Source organism: Charadrius vociferus, unplaced genomic scaffold (genome assembly GCF_000708025.1).
Source record: "Charadrius vociferus isolate BGI_N301 unplaced genomic scaffold, ASM70802v2 scaffold298, whole genome shotgun sequence".
NCBI classification, from domain to species: domain Eukaryota; kingdom Metazoa; phylum Chordata; class Aves; order Charadriiformes; family Charadriidae; genus Charadrius; species Charadrius vociferus.
In genome coordinates this window covers 540,979-560,000 of record NW_009649936.1, presented here as the reverse complement: position 1 = coordinate 560,000, position 19,022 = coordinate 540,979, and the positions used below count along the sequence as shown (strand labels likewise).

Sequence of the window (19,022 nt, the reverse complement as noted above, 5' to 3'; positions counted from 1 at the left end):
TGGGTGGGTTATTTTTGTTCCTGAGGTGGTTTTTTTCTTTTTACATTGGCGTCTTTGACACAGTCTCCTAAACTCCCTTGTCCTACCTTATCCCCCTTGCTTGCCTAGGCAAAGCCATTACAGGCTTATAATGGAAATATTTTTGTATCTATGTAGTGGAAAACACCCGTTTAAACCGGATGTTTGAGATCAGAAGGACTGACCCAGAATCTGCACTGGGGCAGACATGAAAGCATGAAAATTTCATTCACAAAGGTTTTCTGGGACCAGTTCTCTTCTGCCTAAGCAGAGTCACGCACATGCTGGCTCAGACGCTCCCACAGTGTTTCCAGAGCAGAGTCAAATGCTTTTAAAGTTATGCAGGGCTACATCCTTAATGGACAGAGGCCATGAGCGCGACTGGGAACAATTACCAGCTGAATAAGATGTTCATCTGCAAGGGGTGCACTTTTGCCAGCTACTACCCTTGGACGGCCCAGGGAGCGAGAGGCACAGTCAATCCCACGCCTACTTGTTTTCCTTCCCTTCATCGCCACAGTTTCAACTGATTTTGATTACTCTGGCGCCAAATAAATGAAAACATTTCATAGACATATAATCATCCGTCACTGTGAAGAAAGGAAAAATGCTTGTGTACTGTGTGTTTATAAATACGCTTAATGAAAAAAGGGATAGCTCTACCCTTCCCAGCCTCGTGCGGCTGTAGCCAGCGTGGCTGCGTGTCATGTCGGAAAAGCCGGTTGCTGCTTACATCCCAACACAGTCTCTGGCACAGCTGCGGAGCTGGCGGTGCCGCGGAGGGATGCGTGTAGCCCTGCCCTTTCCTTCCCACCAGGTTCTGAAGGTTAGTGCCTGGGGAGAGGTAAGTGATGCGAGGTGGCAAGAGGCAGGAGCGCAGCCTGTGCCCATGGACCGCAGCGGAAACACAGCACCTAGGGGGGAGCAAAGGGAAGGGGGAAAGTGGAGAGGGGGGAAGGAGGAAAATAACTTGTGGGCACAGTTTGCTGCCATTTGTTCGGTTCCTAGAAAGAGCCTGACTCGGTTCCTACAGGATCAAGGGACTTTGGCATTGCCAGGTGAGAGGAAAGAACAGTCATTGCTATCAGGGGTACAACAGCCTGCATGCTCCTCTTGTCTCACGGAAGCATCCAGCTTGTCACACAGACTCTGTGTGCAGATGCTCATCAGGAAGTTTTTCTATTTGGCAATGGACTTTCCTTACATATGAATTCATTTTTTACAACAGGGAGTGTTTGGTTTGCCTCTCTTTTGAGGAGTGAGTGCACTGCTTGTCACGTCAGGCTAAATACAACTCAATACAAGAATACCATGCCCTAAATGCAACCTTTGAAAAGGCCAGATCCTCCTCTGTAAGAAGAAAATAAACGTGCAAAAATGTCATGAAAAATTGCCGCTAGGATCTATCCATTAAGCTCTTTCGACCCTTATTCTTCACATGTCAGATCTGCTGATATGTTACTGTTTGCATCTGACTTGGACCCATGAATACAGGCATACTGTTGGCCTTTTCCAAACTATTGCCTGAGCTGCAGTTTGTAGAAATCATTCACATCAAGCTTTTTCCCCTTTGAAGATCTTGTGAGCATTGAGTGGAGATGAATAAAAATCAAATGGATACAGTAGACAAATTAAATGGATAAAATACTGTGGCAAGATGTCGTGCCAGGTGCTTGCGGAGGTGGATGCTGCTGTAGGAGCAATTAAATTACACCACACAGTGTGAATTTGCAAGACTGTGGTGGGCAGAGAAGGAGAGAGATTAGATTATCAAAGGCTCCTTCTGAGTTGCTACACCTTGGCAGGAATATCCTGCAATAGCTGAGAGATGCAAGCATAACCATTACTCTGAACACAGTGAGTTGCTCTTTCTAAGGCACAGGCAGCTTGCAATTCACATTTTTATTTCTTCTTCTTTTTTTTTTTTTTTTCAATGCTACGTAGCTTATACAGCATTTCATGTTTTGTGTCCCTGTGGTAGAAGTAACAGCATTTTATGTCCCACTGGAAGCAACACATTATGAAGAAAATATTATTATTTTTTCAAAGAACAGTCAATGATTTATTTTTCTTGCATCATGATGGAGGATGGCTTTAAAAGATTTTTCTCTCCAGGCATGCTTCGAAGCCTGTCCTGTGGCTTTTGGTGGCTCTCTTGTGATATCTGAAGATTTCAGATATGGTACTAACACCAAAGCAAGAACTGCAGTCCAAAAGTGGAGAATGACCCTTTTTTTCTTGAATCCAGGACACCCAGTCATGGTAACTGTTTCCTGGGTGTAGGTTGGCCAACGACACAGACTGGCTAAGTGGACAAAATGGCTGGCTAGCTTGTTTTTCCTGATAGAAACATAGAGCCAACATGTTGGAAGATACCAAGGAGGTCATCACTTCCATCTCTAAAATATAAGCAGGACCAGCTATATCAATGGGCAGGACCAGTATTTCAAGCATTCCTGTTTTTCCTGCTCTTGAATACTTCCAGTGGTGGTGAGTTTGCAGCCTCCCTAGACAGTTTATTTTAGTTCTTCATTATCCTAAGCTGTAGAAAGTTTTTCCTTGTGTTTAGCCTAAGTGTCCCTACCAGCAGTTGAAAACCATCACTCCTGTCTATCTACGGTGAATACAGAGCATGACTTTCTTCCTTCCTACTTGTGAGCCTGTGACAGGTTTGAGGACAAGTATCATCTCTCCCTTGAGAGACTGGGAAACAACGCCATCTGAATCTGTCCTACAGACTACATTTTTCAAGGATGTATCCATTGGTCTCTCCAGTTTGCGCACATTCTTGAGCTATGGTGAACTGTGGAGGGCATACGTGCTCCCGCTAGGGTTTCGTAAGTACCAACTCTAACAGAAAGACTATCTTGTGTCACTTGCCCATGACACTCAGTGCTTGCTTTTTCTGTAGCCACATAACATGTTTGCACTATGTGGACTACAGGCCCCACATCTTCCTCTGCAGAACTTCTGCTGAGCCAGTGTTTCTCCACAGTATTTGTGCATCTGGTTATTGCTAAATATATGACCTTGAACTTGCATTGACTGAATTGCACCCTCTTTATTCACAGTATTTCTCATTGGGTCAAGATCTTTTAGGATTTTAGATCTGTCTTCCAAAGTGTTTGTGGTTTCCTCTGTTACAGTAGCATCAGGAGGAGTGCTGCGTCTTTCCTTTCCCAAGGAGTTAATAAAGGGGGATCACACCTGAAGCTTGTCATCTTTGTCCTTGTTAGCTGTTCCTCCACTCCATCTTGCCTTCTACCTGCTCATCACCAAATGGACCAGGAAAGCATCAGGGATCCTGGAGCTGGCTTCCCTCTTTTATGGTCTTCTGGGATCTTATCTGTTACCTCAGGTTGACAAGGGTAGTTGCTAACAACCCTGGGATAGCTCCAGCCAGTTGCCAAACTATCCTAGGGTTTAATTCCATACAGTGTAGATGATGTTGAAATGCCCAAGGGCACATCCCCATTGGTACTTTGGGGTGAATCAAGAGCGTGCTTTTGAAACAAACCTCCTGCCTGTGTCCCCCAGCAGAGCTGTGGCTCACACCATGGAACACTCACAGGACACATGAACAGGACGACTTTCAGATGAAACTAAAATGCAAGATGTGCTCTGGCCCCACTCAGCGTATAGGCCAGACTAGTACTAATTTGAGGTAAACCTCCCTGATACAGATATGATGTAGAGGTCAAGTCTTCCGCACCAGCCATTCCCTGGCACTATTACTTCTTGCAGTTCTTTTTTATGTAAGCTTGAACGTTTGCCTCCCTGTCAACATCAGGACTGTGTAAGCCAGCTCCGTGTAGCTGACCATTTCCATGAAGACTTACATGAAAGATGTAATAAACCCTGTGGTTTCCCTGGGGTCTGTTATCTGGTTTCCCTCGCCAGTAGACAGCAGACTGGCTCCTTCCTTGGAGGGCGAGTGTTCGATTACTGCTTGTTCAACACACACGTGCACTTGCGTACAATCTCCACACAACTGTGATTGCAGCCAGGCATCTGGTACGGTTTAACCCTGTGAAAAATCCCTTCTTCCTTCTTTCCATCATTAAATACAGGGAGTCTGAATGTATCTGATAGAGTCATCAATTTGCACGTGTTGCTTAAAGGGTTTAGAAGGGACAAAAATATCTTTCCTGCACTGACGTAGAAGTGAGTGCAGACTTGCTAAAACCACACCACTGTTCCCAGGAAAGTCATTCTCATCTGATGACTAATGTTGAACAGTGCCAGAGTAGGTAGGCTGAGCAGGTAACTTAAAGCAGACCATAACTGATTAAAAATATATAAATGAATATTGACTTTTATTTAGGATACTGACCAAAGTGGTTTTTTTCACATATTCCTCAACTTAGACAATTTCAGGGCTGCTGTCCAGGCTCTGATATCAAGACATAACTGGCTAACTGCTACCCTCTGGAAATGCTATTTGAGGTTTTTCTTATGATGTTATGTCATTGTCTGTGGCATAACATTTCAATACCACATAAAGGACATGCATTATGCATTATTACCAAATGATATAGAAAGGCATGAAGTTCCTAAGTAATACAGAAGGAAATCTATCCTTGTTGATCACTTCTATTCAACTTTGATGCAGATTGTTTTAATATTCTATTTAATTAGCATTTACTGTACCTCCCATACCACAGCTGCCTTTCCAGTGAATGCCACAAAAATGTCTGAACAAAAGAAAAATGAAGCTAAACTAATGGGATATCTCCATTTTGCATGCGTGTATAAGGTACAGTTGTGTTTTGTTAGGTATGAGGGCTTTTTTCAATGGCTCATATGTTCAACCTCGCAGCAAATTTATTCTCTGGCTTGAAACGGAATAAAAGGGAATAAAGAAACAACCTACTTTGTACAAGTAAACAAAAGTAAATTAATAGATACAATTCCAGTCTTTTACAGTCATTTCCTTCTACTTTGTAGTGCCACAGATCGATTTGCATTTGGGGGGAACTTCTGTTTGTAGTCGTTCTTCACTGTGCTGGCTGCCCGGGAACTGAGGAAGGATTTTCATCGCCCTTCACATCTGATCTTCAAGGATGTGCACCAGCTCATCCTGTACCGCCTTTTGGAAGAAGACAGAATTGAAGTGCCCTTTAGCTTAAAGTCATAAGAGTCTCAAAAGGTCTAAATAGAAAAGAAAACAAACTCAGGTATTTATTAAGAGCAGGCACAGAAAGCAAATTTAAAGGAAAAGAGCTGGCATATATTTGGCCCGTTCAGCCATAAAGAGTCAAGCTCTAGAAAGCTGGTTTATTCTCTGAGCAGCTGGAGTAGAGTTTAGCCGCTTTGATGTTGAGCTCTCTGCCGTCTTGCAGGCTTCCTCAGCAAATTGCTGCCACTTTCTGTGTCATTGTCCACGCCTGAGGGGAGGATCAGTAATGTCTTATATACCGTTTAAATTGTAAACTATTCAGATCAGTAGCAAAAACTTGCTAAACAGTTGTAGAGTGCATAACCCCCAGAGGCTGGCAATGCAGGCTCCAGGAATAATCAGTTACAGAAATACATCACTGCCACCTCACTGATATGCTTCCTTTTTTAATCCTTTACCTAGTCTGGCTCTGAGGTGCATTCCTTGATCTCTGTGTCTCTGCTGTCCCCCTCCTGTCACCTCTTGCAGGTGCATGAGCGCACATTTCTACGTCTTGACACTTTTTTCTGGACTCTGTCACGTGCAGATCAGAAGGCATCACTAACCACTCTGTCATGGTCTCCTCCTAAAGCAGTGTGGCTTTTGGGCAGAATATATGTAGGTAGTCTCCATCTCATAAAGTCATACCTTCATATGCATCTGGAGCTCTTAAACTGTTCCAGGAGCTTGAAAGTGGTTAGGAACATGAGAGGTCCCCTACCTGAAGTGGGTACCACCTCCAGAGCAGCTTCTGTTGTCAGACTCCTGAACAGTGATAGGTTTCCACAGCAAGCTTTTTACTTGCTGGACAAGAATAAATAAAAGACACATGTAAATTTATAACTATGTAACTTCGGTGGAGCATATCAGATATTAAAGGCCAACCACGGCTAAGCCGGGTGGGATGGACTCTGTAGGCAAAGCTTTGTGATGGGTACAGGGAAGAGCTTTCAAAGAGCTCAGAAGGGAAGCTTAGCTACTATACTACCGACTCTGCCACATCCAGAGAGTGCCCTCTCCTTGGCCTGCCTGGGTAAATAGAAGATTTCTAATACCGCCAGCAAGAAAGAGGTTGTTCAGACATAACTTCTCAGTGGTTTCTCATTAACTGCCCTAAAGGGGCCCAAGAGGAAATAACACGTAAGAGCTGCTGTGCTCCTGATTAACTGACGCATTACCCCTTCTCAGACTCCACAGAGGAAGAAATGAAATCAAACCGAGTGACAGCCACTCTTCAGATTTTAAAGGAATCGAAATAAGCTGCAACCGCTCTCAGTGGCGGTCCTAGGATTCACCAGAAGGCAGAAAAGGCTCCCTTCCCTTGAACATGCACCTTAACACTTCTTTTCTTCTTAGCAGTGTTCGAAGTCATAAGATCTTAAAGTCAGATTAATGTACAGATAAGGAGATAGTTCTGTTTCTTAAAGGGGCAGAGCAAAATAAAGGACATGCAATATACTCTCCTAGCAGGACAGCTCTGTGAGGGGATTAATTTGCAGTCCCAGCATGCCTGAAGCTGCGTACAATCGCACAAACTACATAGCTAGCTTTAAGCAAATAAGCCATTGCCAGCTCTTAAAGACAAAATAAATAAACCTAAACAAAATGTGCTTATTTTAAGACTACGGTTCAAAAACCAGGGGCTCCTTTCCAATGGCATTCTTTCCATTGACTCCAGTAGGCATAGGAGCAAGCTGTCAGATGTTTGAAACAGTGATTTTTGCTGATATCTCAGTAAGCAGTCTCCTTTCATGGGTTTCCTTCTGTTGGCATTTTATCCATCTGTGTGGTCTGTTCTGAAGCTTGATGTGCTGGGCTGTTGCAATCAGAGGAGATCCAAGGATTCCCCAAATGCTTTCCCTTGAGGGCGCTTGGCATGAGACTTTGCCAGGGAAAAAGCACCTTTGAACACTGCTTCATTGTATGTTTTCAGAGATGAACAGGCAGCAAGTAGCATTCAGAAGTTCTGTCTGGGAAAGACATCCCAGCCCGATTCACTGCAGTTTCTCAAGCACACACCCCGACACCTCCGGCTAAGGGCTGTTCAGTTACATTGCGGGGTCATTTTTTCATATGAACTGACAGGTAAATGTATTTTATCATTGATCCACTGGCAAATTGGCCCAGAAAGGTGACAATTCCAGTTTGCTTTGAGAGATTTGCTTCTGGAAAGAGCAAGATCACTCTCTAAAAATACTGTTGATGGTGAGTAGAATCATGGAATAATTTGTGTTGGAAGGGACATTTAGATGTCATCTATTCCAAGCCCCCTGGAACGAGCAGGGACATCTTCAACCAGATCAGGTTGCTCAAAGCCCCATCCAGCCTGACCTTGAATATTCCTAGGGATGGGGCATCTGCAGCCTCTCTGGGAAATCTGTTCCAGTGTTTCACCACCATCATTGTAAAAAATTTCTTGTTTATATCAAGTCTAAATCTACGCTCTTTTAGTTTAAAACCATGACTGCTTGTCCTCTTGCAACAGGCCCCGCTAAATAGTTTGTCACCATCTTTCTTATAAGCCCCCTTTAAGTACTGAAAGGCCACAATAAGGTCTCCTGGGAGCCTTCTCTTCTCGGGGCTGAACAGCCTCAACTCTCTCAGCCTCTCCTCATAGGAGAGGCGCTCCAGCCCTCTGATCATCTTTGTGGCCCTCCTCTGGACCAACTCCAACAGGTCCATGTCCTTCTTATGTTGGGGGCCTCAGAGCTGGACACAGTACTCCAAGTGGGGTCTTACCAGAGCAGGCTAGAGGGGCAGAATCACCTCCCTCAACCTGCTGGCCACGATCTTTTGACGCAGCCCAGGATATGGTTGGCAAATGTGGATCAAAGGAAAACAGAGCTCCAGGATATCCAAAAGTTTCCACTGGTCAAGCTACTGATTGCAGCAGGATTTGGAAAGATTTCTTCCCCGGGGATCCCATCTTTCATTCCAGGTCTTTGTTCCACATCACTTTTTTCAGTTAGGTCCTGGCAGGCTGGGAGACATCATAATCCCTCCAGCAAAATGGAAACCTGCACCAACTTTCCCTAATTGCCTTGAATGTTCACTGAATCTAAACCAGGAGGAGCTACTTATGCAATAGAAATATGTGCATGAGTTACTAGGAAAGCATACATTGTTGCCATGACTTATATTTTGACGCTATTGGGCATCAAAAGTCTGGGAACAGGGACGTAAAAAAAAATTGATAGGTGAGTATACACTATGACCAAGAATTTCAGAAGCTGCTAGTGGTTCAGAATGCCTCTGTTTTCTGGTAGCTTCTATGAACCAAATTAAGGGAACATAATTTTCAGAAAGAACCTTCTATTGCCAAATTTTTCCATGGACTCGTGGTGGGAGTATGGGAAATCACTAGCTGCTACCAACGATTTTCACCACTAAATCTACAGAAGACTTTCCAGCCGAAGGATTATTTCAATAAGATCACTTTCCCTCCCAAACTGAAGGGAGTTGTTCTTTTTTTCCTACAGGTGTACTAAGTTCACAGCATTAAACCTCTGTCAACACAAAAAGCAGCTTTGCATATCACTGCTTTTTGTGTTGTGGTATGATCTTTTTATGTATGTGCTTGCAGCCTGGGGTAAGCGGCTTCTGGTATGGTATTTCAGGGAAGGCTTTCCTCATAATTTCTAGGATTACTGCATAAAACTTTCCAGATATAAAGGTGAATTTTTGATCTCGGTAACTCTAAGCTTATAACAATGCAATTTTACTGAAACCGTGGCATTTCTCTGTATTTAGCTACTGAACAGAGAGTAAAATTTAACAGAGAGGGTTGAACATGATTCAGTGCTTGTAAAAACAGAATGAAGACTTTTCATTTGCAAGTTTCCCTCCCATTCTGGTGTCTGCCTTTTTATTGCTATGCACTACCTTCAGGCTACAGGGAATCTTGTACAGCTGTCATTGCAACTTTGTAGGTTGGCCAACACATGACAAGCTTATTAAGCGATGTGAACAGCACTCTATTGCTAATGGCTGGGCCTCTCATCAAATCACACTCCAATTCTATGATTCACCAGCACTTCTTTCCTTTAGGGGCAAAGCCTAAGTGAAAGTCACATTATGGTTAATTTTCTACAGGGTACCTCATCCCACTGACAAACATGCATACACTTAACACATTTTTTTAAAGACTAAGAGAAACAGCATGTAATTATGGCACCACCAGCACACTTGCCTTATCAGATATACCGATATTGGGTGAAATAGTGGCCCAATATAGGATGATCTACACAAAAAGCAAGACTGAAGCTCTTCTTTATGGAGCAACCTGACTACACCCCGTCTTGCTTTCAGCCCTTTCATCTGTTATATGAGTAAAGGTGCGGATGCTTCGTGGACGGGAAGACTGTAGTCTCTGGGAAAACAAATGCATTCTTTGCCTGCTCAAGAGATTTTTCTTATCACAAAAACGCATCCAGTGCAGCAGCCACTGGCTGTTTAGGAAAGTCTTCCATCACTTTCAGTGGGGGCTGGATCAAACCCAGTCATGCCTGTCACTGAACAGACACACACGTGCAGGGGCTGTTTTCTGGCCTGTAGGCGAAGGTCATAAGATACAGGTACTCTCAGCCACAACAAATTTTACAGTAATCAAAAGAGGGTATGGGTTTGGGACATTTTTTTCCCCAGCCATTGCCCTGACATGGCCCACCAGGATGTTTGTAGCAGATGTAATCGTGGGGATGTGCTGTGGTTGACAACTAGAGAAACTCAGACGTTGTTTTGCAGGATGTGCCCAAATTGCACCTGCCCTCCACCTCAACTTAGCACATCTCCAAGCCAGCAATTAAGACATCCAAGCATTTAATGTTGAAGAAAGGGGGAAAAAAACCCAGACAGTGCCATGAGGAGCGCATATGGAAGAAAAGGCAAGTAAATTCAGCATGCAAAAATGAGGTAAACTACCCATTTGATCACTCTTTCTTTTATCTTTCTTTTATCTTTTTTTTCTTTAACAGTTAAAGCTTGTTAGGAGTGACTTTTATTAAAGGCATATAAAGAGATTTGGTAGGCCTTTTTCAGCCAGGGTCATTGAGCAGCTGGGTACCTGAATCCTTTGTACAGCTTTTGAAAAATCTACTCCGGGAATTTGTTTGCTGTTTACAGGGGCTGCACTGGGTGAGCATCCATCCATCTTTCATTACGGATTGGACCAGAGGCAGTCGCAGACTATTTTGGTAGAGGGCAGTAACCAGGTGTAAGTCCCGGGCCTCCAGCTAGTTCACCCAGAGCCAACTTATGTCATGGCACTGTACTGGGAAAAGTGCCATGAAAACAGCAACCTTCCCTGAGAACCTGCTATGAACTTCAGATTTAACATATCCATCACTTGCCACGTGCTGATATTCTTACAGTAAGAAAGCCCTGTCATAAATGTTGAAGACTTTTCTGAGCAATCATACAGAGTAAGGTAGTTTTGCTACAATCCCTTGTGAAATACAGATGCCGAGCACTATTCTCTAAGCCCAGAGAGAAGTAGCAGATGAGTAATTTGAAGTTTTATCATGAAATTACCTGGATCACTTCTCTTTCTAAAGTAGCTACCTCTTATTAAGTAGATATTTAATTTCTCATTTTCTACATTTATTGGAAAACAATGAGCTGCTTTGAAAAATATCACCAAGTACATCCTAAAAAGTAATCAGTGGAAAAATAGCTCATTAAAATATGTAGACTGTCTTACTGGTGTACCTAAAAACACGAAACAAAACAGAGAGCAAACCCTGCAAAAACTTTGCCCCACTCATGAGTAATCCCATTGATTCCAGTAAAACAACTCACATGAAGTAATGTAAACACGTATTACCTGTTTCACTGTGTTTGCTTTGTGACTTTACTGAAAGAAGTTCCAATTCAGTCTTTACATATTTAATCAAAGTTCAAATCTTGCCCCTGGTTAGTGTCAGGATATTATTTCGCTACCTCTAGCTGTTTCTCTATTTTCATCCAAATGGGGTTTTGCTAGTGCTGATATTGAGACAGTGTCAAGTGGTGGCACTTATCAATGGGTGGGTAAGGTGGGACTCTGGCTGGAATTTACTCCTCGATAGGTGAGAAAAAAAGAAAAAAGTCAATAGGGTGGGGAGTTGCTTGTTTACATCAGTGTGCATCACCTCTAATTAGACAGGACTGTATCTGTCCCCATGGAGAAGCACATCGCTGATTTTCACAGAGTTTAGGGACGTGCAGGACAGATCTGAATTGGGGCTGGTCTGTTTCCCCTTGTCTGCAAGTTTGTTATTATTCCTATATTTCCCACTTTTCTACCTTTTCCCTCACCGGCCACAAACATTTGACTCATTTTGATCCACCAACAAAAGGCTGATGAAAAACCCTCCAAACTCTATTACTGAAAATAAGCTATTGGATATAAATAAAGCAGCTCTTGTATCCAGGGAGAAAAAGGACTGAAAGTCCTTTTGTGATACTGGTCAGGTTTCTGTACCAGAGCACTCTGCAGCAGCACTGATGTAGCATTTTTGGTATGGCTGCAAAACAGGAAGACCAGAAGGAAACAGTTCATTTAAGTCAGTCCTTCTTTTTTAACCTGAGTTATTTAATCTGGGTCAATTTTGAAATGAAAACTTAAAGCATTTTATTTTGAAACTGCCGGAGTGAAACGTTCAGGTGTTGTTTTAAAATGTTTCCATGCTCTGCTGTGCTGACTGACAGCCACAATTCTCAGGCAGGTCCAGTTCCTCTGAAATGGTACCTTCTGGTGAATTTTCTCCTCCGCATTTCCTTTAATTGTTATTTTCATAACTGTAACACCTCATTCACAAGGTTGTGAGACGCCACTGTAAAGCAGAGCTCCCTGCTGATGGCACACAAGTGCCAGCAGCTCCAGCTTACTAGAACACCAGTTTGCTGTTCTGTAAGTCATGCTTTGCAATTCCACCGTGATTTTGCAGGACTGCCAGGCCCGTGACATTCCCAGACTCTCAGCACTAACTCAATAAGTGGTTCAGACTCAAGGTTTCTAATGCTGCCATTCAAGAGCCGTCACTTTTGACACACGGCGAGGGTTTAGGTTGGCAGCTGGCAGTTTTTTCTTTTAGAAAGGCTGAAAATGTGAGGTCTCTTTCTGGCACTGCTGGATAGAGGGAGACTTGTGCAGCTCTTGGAAGCCTGAAGCTTTCACTTTGGCTTCCAGAAAAGCAGGAAGCAAGGGAGAGCGTTGAGGGAAAATACAAATTACGTATTGAGCAAAACACACAGGCAGCTTCTAACCTCCTCTGAGTTTCCTCTCTGCAAGATCTGTGCCAAAAGCCTCAGGATGCAAAGTTGTGACAGGGAGAACCTAGGCCATGGTTCTTTTGGGTAGGTTGGGCATTGGTGGGAGGATGCTATGAAGAGCAGTGTGGTGTGCCTTGGCTGACTAGGGCCTTTGCCTAAGCTGGAGTGAGCAAGATTTGGAGGCTCGCTAGCCTCAAAGAGATTTTTTGTCCTCCTGGTATTCTCCTGCTCCAGCTCTCCTCGGTCCACCTAGCACTTGTACATCCCTGCTTGTGTTTGAACCCAACCCGCTTTGTCTGAGGCTGGCCGGGCGCACCATGCCCTCCACACTGCTAAGTCCAGGCTCTGCTTGGGATGGAGCAGAGCAGCGGAGTGCATCAAACACGTAGATTATGCCCCAGGTTCGAACACATCCTGCTGCATTGAGACTGTATGGTGTCTGTCTGGAAGATCTCAAGGGATTAAAGCCAGTCTAAGTTGAAAGGACGGTGAAAATGGAGAGGCTGCTATCAGTGGAGGGAAGGAAGCCTTTGTTTATGTATAGCCGGTCACTCGTAGGGCAGATGGAGAGACTACGCGCCTCCCTACATTGTTGTGTCAAACCTCAAACTGTAAACCTGACCTCCCAACACCTCCTGAGAGAGGCCCAAATAATCCCTAAATCATTCTGGTTTGGGCCTCTCAGTAGCTTGAGGGATTTTGCAGCCTGCACGGGGGCTGGCCTCTGGGGCATACCTTGGTGGGGTCGGGTGATTACTGTGCTCTGTGATGGGAAAAAGACAATTTAGATGTAGAGACTGATAAATCTGGGTGCTCAGAGCTTTCCCTGTGCTAATTTATCATTCCTACTGTTGAGACCTTAAGTATTTGGCTTAAAAAAATGGACTTCTGTTGAGAGTTTCGGGGAAGGGGTGGTGGTGTTTTTTTTCCAAATTTTGACAACCTTATGAGATTCCAAATGGGATCTGTTGACCAAGACTTCAGAGTACATACATGCCTAGTGTCAAGGCGTGTTTACTGAATGTCATGCTCCAGCCAACAACCCCAGCCAACAGGGCCATGCCCTGCAGTACTAATGCAGGAAGCTGATTCCTCAGTACCCCTAAATCTTTGAGTCCTACCCCATACACCAAATTAGACAAATGACTACTGACACAATAATTTGATCTTTCCCTTGTCATGTGGTCGCTTGTTAATTTGTTTCATGATGTGTCAGCTTCTAGATCTAAGACTGATATTACTCCCTGAAGGTTAACCATTATCTTACATCTTATTCATTAGAAAGCAAAGGATGTCTAAGTACCAGTCACATGAGTTTTCTAAGGGCCTCTGTTTACAGTAACTGCAGGACAGCTTTAAAAAAAAAAAAAAGAGACTGGCATTAATGATGGCACAGCTCATGTAGCAACATTTGGATGCCTTCATTGGGGCATGAATTGTAAAATGATCCAGTTTATTCCTTTCCTCTGGGCAGTGCCAGCTACACTAACAGTACATTTTGACATAGATTTATTGTGGGGCTCCAGGAACAGCTGATGTGCACCCGGCATAAAATGGCACCGTGGTGCATTCAGCGTTGCCAGCAACTCTTGCCCACTTTTTTAGGGTTCACGGCTTCTCTGATGGGTGTAGTGCTGGCCTGGGAAAACAGTCGTCCATCCTCCTGCTTGAGTGTAACACAGACCCACAGAGCACAGTCCTTTCCTTGAAAATTCAAGGTGGTTAGACCTTAATAAAGCATATTCCCCTGTACTATTTGCAGCTGACTGTTGGCAGAGCAGAGACCGGAGCGGCAGCTTACATGTCGAAACACTCAGGCTTTTCCCTTGCATCATCTGCCCTTGCTATGAGATGACAAAACCAGCCCAACTGTTGCTTGTCACATAGCATAGCTATGCCACTGCCTTCGTGGCAGATGACTGAGGTGAAGGTATTAACATCGCTGACATTCTATGATTCTATGACATTCACAGTGTGCTGGCACGCTGTGCTGCCGGGCGCTGCCCGAAGCTCTGCGGATGCTCATGGCACATGCTCTGGCTGTCTGGGTGTCTGTCCCAGCCCTGGCAGCTCTCCTGCCCCAGCCCCTTGAGAACTAGAAAAAGAGAAATAAAACACAGCACAAATAGCAATTTAAGGCTGCGATCGCTGCTGCCTTCTGAAGCCGCCAGGGACTAGAGCTCCTGCAGGAAGAGTCTCTTTACCAGATGCCAGGACAACGGGTCAGAAATAAGGGGATCCGATTTCCCCTGTCACAGCAGTGAGCTTGCCCACCCCTGCAGCAGCCTGGTTCCTCAGGCCCACTGAAGTATGTTCCTATTAGCTCATCTCAAACCTCTGTTATCACTTAAAATCTTTAAAATGCATCTTGCCTTTTGGGACAGAGCAGATATATAGTGACAGGTAACTCAGCACATTACGTATCATTTCTGTGTCCCTGATTTAAAAATCTCTTTTTACATGCCGACAGATTTGTCTGAAATTTGGGTACTTGGCTCACACTCAGGTGAACGAGCCATAAGGTCCCAGGTCTGCTCTCTGACCAGCCAAGTTAAACTTGTACAATTAGATTTCTGGGGCAGTTACCCTGAGAAAGTAAAGCTGAAATTAGCTTATGTGCTGGCTGGTTGCTTGACTTCCAGCCACCTCATACCATATGGCACAACCCAAGCGCATAGGCAGTCAAGGAAAAATTGGAGCAGACATTCACTCCCAGTTCAGCCACATTGCCGGAGACTCCAGCTTTCGGGCTTTCTCCCCTTCTGCGGGAACATTGCTCCTCGGGCTGCAGGCTCGTCCCGCCAGCCCGAGCTCCCTCTGCCGGCCCTGGCCCCGCAGCACCCGCCTGGGGGCATGCATCCCACCCGGGGGCATGCATCCCACCTGAGGGCACGCATCCCACCCTCCCCCCCGGGGCAGGGAAGCAGGATGTCCTATCCCCCGGGGAGCATCCCACCTCCCAGGCAAGCACCCTAAGGGAGTCGGCGTCGCTGTCAGGTTTCATCTTTGACGGATGCTTGTTGAATTATTGACTTGGGAGTGGAAAGAGTCCAGGTCTGGGAGCGGGGAGAGGTTTATCCCAGACCAGCCAAAAAGTTGGTCTGGTTGTGGTAGGCTCTGGAAGAGACAGTAAGCGAAAAAGCCAAGCTTTGAGTTACTGGTCTGATTCAAGCACAGCAGGGGTTTGAGCCAGGCTCAGAGCACGGTAGCGAAGTGTCCTAGCCTTCCTGCTCTTGCTGCTCAGAATTGCTCTGCTTTTTTCTGGAAATTAATTTGGGAAAATTTCCCGATTTCCTAGGTAATATGTGTCGCTAGAACTGCCACATCCTTTTGCATCGTGAGAAGCTTCTGTTTCAGCAGATTGAATTTTTCTAAGGAAAACCTACCACACAAGCACATGCAGCTCCCTGCTAACACTAAAAGGAAGCTGGGATGCTCAGGTAGAATGCATTTGCAGTAGAAACGCAGCCAGTCTCAGGAAAAGGCATTTTACTTCCAGTTGCAACAAGCAGAAAAATCCAAACGCATTAAGCACCTAATTTTGTCTGGGGATCCCTGCTCCTCAATGCGGGAGGTGTTTCTGCAGAGCCCCACAGAAGTCTGGCATCAGCCTGCACAAGCGGTATCTGCCTGCCAGGGGGGTTGACTATGAGTTCCTTGCGGGAGGAACTGTGTGTTGCTACGTATTTGTGCTCCACCTACCAGTATTTCTGATAATATTGCAAAGTCTTCTTGCCTTTCTTCCAAGGGAGCTCTTTCCTGGTGGTAGTCGCTCAGAGGATGCAGGGAAAGTCTCATTCTGCTTCAGTCCTGCTGTCAGTGCCATCCTTTTCTCGCCACGGGTTTCTTGGCAAAGGTTTCATGGGTTTCAGCACGCTGAATCCCGGGCTGTACAGGTGTGAGGAGTCCTCTGGTTTGCAGCGAGTTGGGGAAGGGCTGCTGCCTACTGTTCAGAAGAGAGGAAAAGGAGAGACGAGGTGGCACAGCAGCCACTTCTTTGTGCTGTAGTAAGTGACTTTATTCCCCCTTTTTGCATTGCCACAGCCAGAGCCAGAACCGCCAACTGATTATTAGGTTGAACACCTTTTCTTTTTTTCTTTTTTTCTTTTTTTTTTTTCTTCTTTTGGGGAGGGAGAAGGAAAGGGAAGATTTTCAGACAGGACAGACTTGTTATCACCTCAAGACATGCCGAGCTAAATCTTGAGCATTTTACTCAGGTTTTCTCTTGGATAGGGATCCTCTTCTGGGAACAGGAATTGTGCTAAGCAAGAACTACTGGATTCAACCTTATGGAAGTAACTTGCAAAAGTTTCCTGTGGGCTCAGAGATGAGTGACCTTCCAGCACTCCTTAGAGGGTGCCATCATACAGGTTCAAAATAATGTTGGGGCTTTTTCTGTCTCCCCTGACAGTTTCTTTTTTTTTTTCTTTTATTTTTTTTGAAAAAACCCCACTCTTCACAGTGTCTTTTCCCCAGCCAGTGGTCTTTCCTACAGCTAATTCCTAATGTTTTACAGGATGCCTTGCATATCCTGCCTTAGCAGCAGACTAATACCCGGGTTTGAATTACTATTGAATAAGCAGCAATGAAATCTCTATCAAAATAATCTATAGTTCCAAAAACCACAAACAACAAAACAAGCGGAGTTGAACTAACTCAGCAAGACCATTTGTAGCATCAGGGACGGTGAGTCATTTTGCTTTTCCCTCCCTCAGCAGACTCCATTGCTGCCTCCCGCAGCCCCGGGGAGGGCAGGTGGAGTGGGTAGGGCATGACTTCAGAAAGTTAAAAAAAAAAAAAAAGAAAGTCGACATCACTCAGGTCACGTGACGCAAAGGGACCAATGGAGGCAGGTTCTGGAAAGGGGAACAGTTAAATTTGTAATTTTGGTTGTGTGAAACACTTCTTTGGGCCTCATAAACAACCACAGAACCACAAGTTGGGTACAGAGGCAGTCACACAAGAGCGGGTCCGGGATATTGGTCAGCAGGCAGGGCGAATCGTTTTGACTGCAAACCACAGAGTTTCGTAGAGTGGTAAGCATCATCAACCACAACCGATCCGCTATTTTTTTTTCTTTTTAAGAAACAATTTCGGAGTTCTTTTAGCAAAAGAACCTTATAATCTACTTTGTGCTGCTCCTGAGGTGCCGGGATAAAACAGCGTGATGGCTGGGAGGAGGGTGGTAGCAATGACCATGCTTCATTTTTCACTCCCCAAGGTAGAAGAAATCATATATTCCTTCACTGTAAAGAGAGAGTGAGTTTTAAAGAGGAAACAATGGCTTCAAACAGCATATTTGAGTCACTTCCTTCTTACCAGCACTTCTTGAGAGGTAAGTGCCATTCAGACTTTCTAAATATACTTTTTACTTTCCCATACTTAAGAAAATGCATGTCTAGAGAGTATCTGGGGACATTCTTGTAGTACATGCTTTTTCCCACTTCAGTTTTCTTTGAGGTGTTCTCATTGAAGCTAATATCTGAGCTTGCAGAAATACCGTCTCGTTACTTATCAGTCCGTTAAAGAGATTATAACAAGGACTCATTTAAGCTGTTCAAACAGCCAATGCATGCTTGTGAATTTTCTCTCCATAAATCAAAGTGGGCTAGAATAACTCACGTGAATTACTGCAGATACAATAGCAGTAGCACGAGCCCTTTTCGATCCTTTTTGGCAGAATTAGGACTTTTTGAGCCACTGCCATGAAAATTGACAGCCAACAGCATACGACACATATTACAGGCTGAAGTGCGGGGAGTGAGCAGCAAGCTGGTGCGTACAGCCAGCAGAGCGTGATGCTGTCTCACTTACGCTACACCGTCAGGCTGGGCAAAGGCACGTTCACCGGGGAGAAGTCAGAAAAAAGCTTAGAAACCTACTGAAAGTTAGCTGCAACTCACGTGCCTCGGGAAAAGAAGCGGTGTGGATAAACTCAGAGTTTCTGTTGGTGCCACGCAGGTCTCAGATGACTGCGAATTATCAGCTGCAGTCACCCTTAGAGAAATAAAGCAGTCCTGTAAAGGCTGAGGGGGGGGATTGAAAGGCTTCACCCAGCAATCTGTCTTTTTTCACCAGTGACCAAGAGCGCTCAGAGGCTCTTTCTAATGTTCCTACAACCCCCCGTGGAGCTAATGGTTTAGTCATGGGTTATTCATACGAGTGAGCCAGGGACTGGCACAAGAAACTTGTCCGCTTCCTCGTAATGACCTTCCTAAATAGCTCATGCTACAGCTGAACTTTTCCCCTTTCCAGGCAAGCCCTCTGGCCGCTCAAGCCCTTTATGCAGCAGGGCTGCACCCCTGCGGATGACAAGGTGCACAAAGCCCATCCGTCGCTCGTCCAGCTTGGCCGGGAAGCTGCCAGCGAGCAGCACTTCATAACTCTTTATAGTTACAGACTACAGTTTCCCGGCCTCGCTGGCGGTGTCGGCATGAGTCATGAGTTATTCGTATTAATAAGCGGGGCTGGGGAATGCGGAAGGCTGGTCCCAGCTGCTGTGTCACAACAAGCAGCGGCTCCCGCCGGCACCCCGCCGCTCCCGTGGATGGGCGCTCTCTCCAGTGGGATGCGGGCGGAAGGCAGCCCGCCAAAA

The 19,022-nt window shown here is 45.0% G+C and overlaps 1 protein-coding gene across 1 annotated transcript in view; it reads left to right on the top strand.

Annotated features, from left to right (window-relative positions):
- The first annotated feature begins 724 nt into the window (after positions 1 to 724).
- Positions 725 to 19,022, top strand: part of RUNX1 (runt-related transcription factor 1) — a 190,050-nt gene continuing 171,752 nt past the window's right edge. Inside the window, exon 1 of the mRNA XM_009891359.1 lies at positions 725 to 862. Within this exon, the coding sequence (XP_009889661.1) occupies positions 725 to 862 (138 nt within the window). The remainder of the gene's footprint in view (positions 863 to 19,022) is intronic.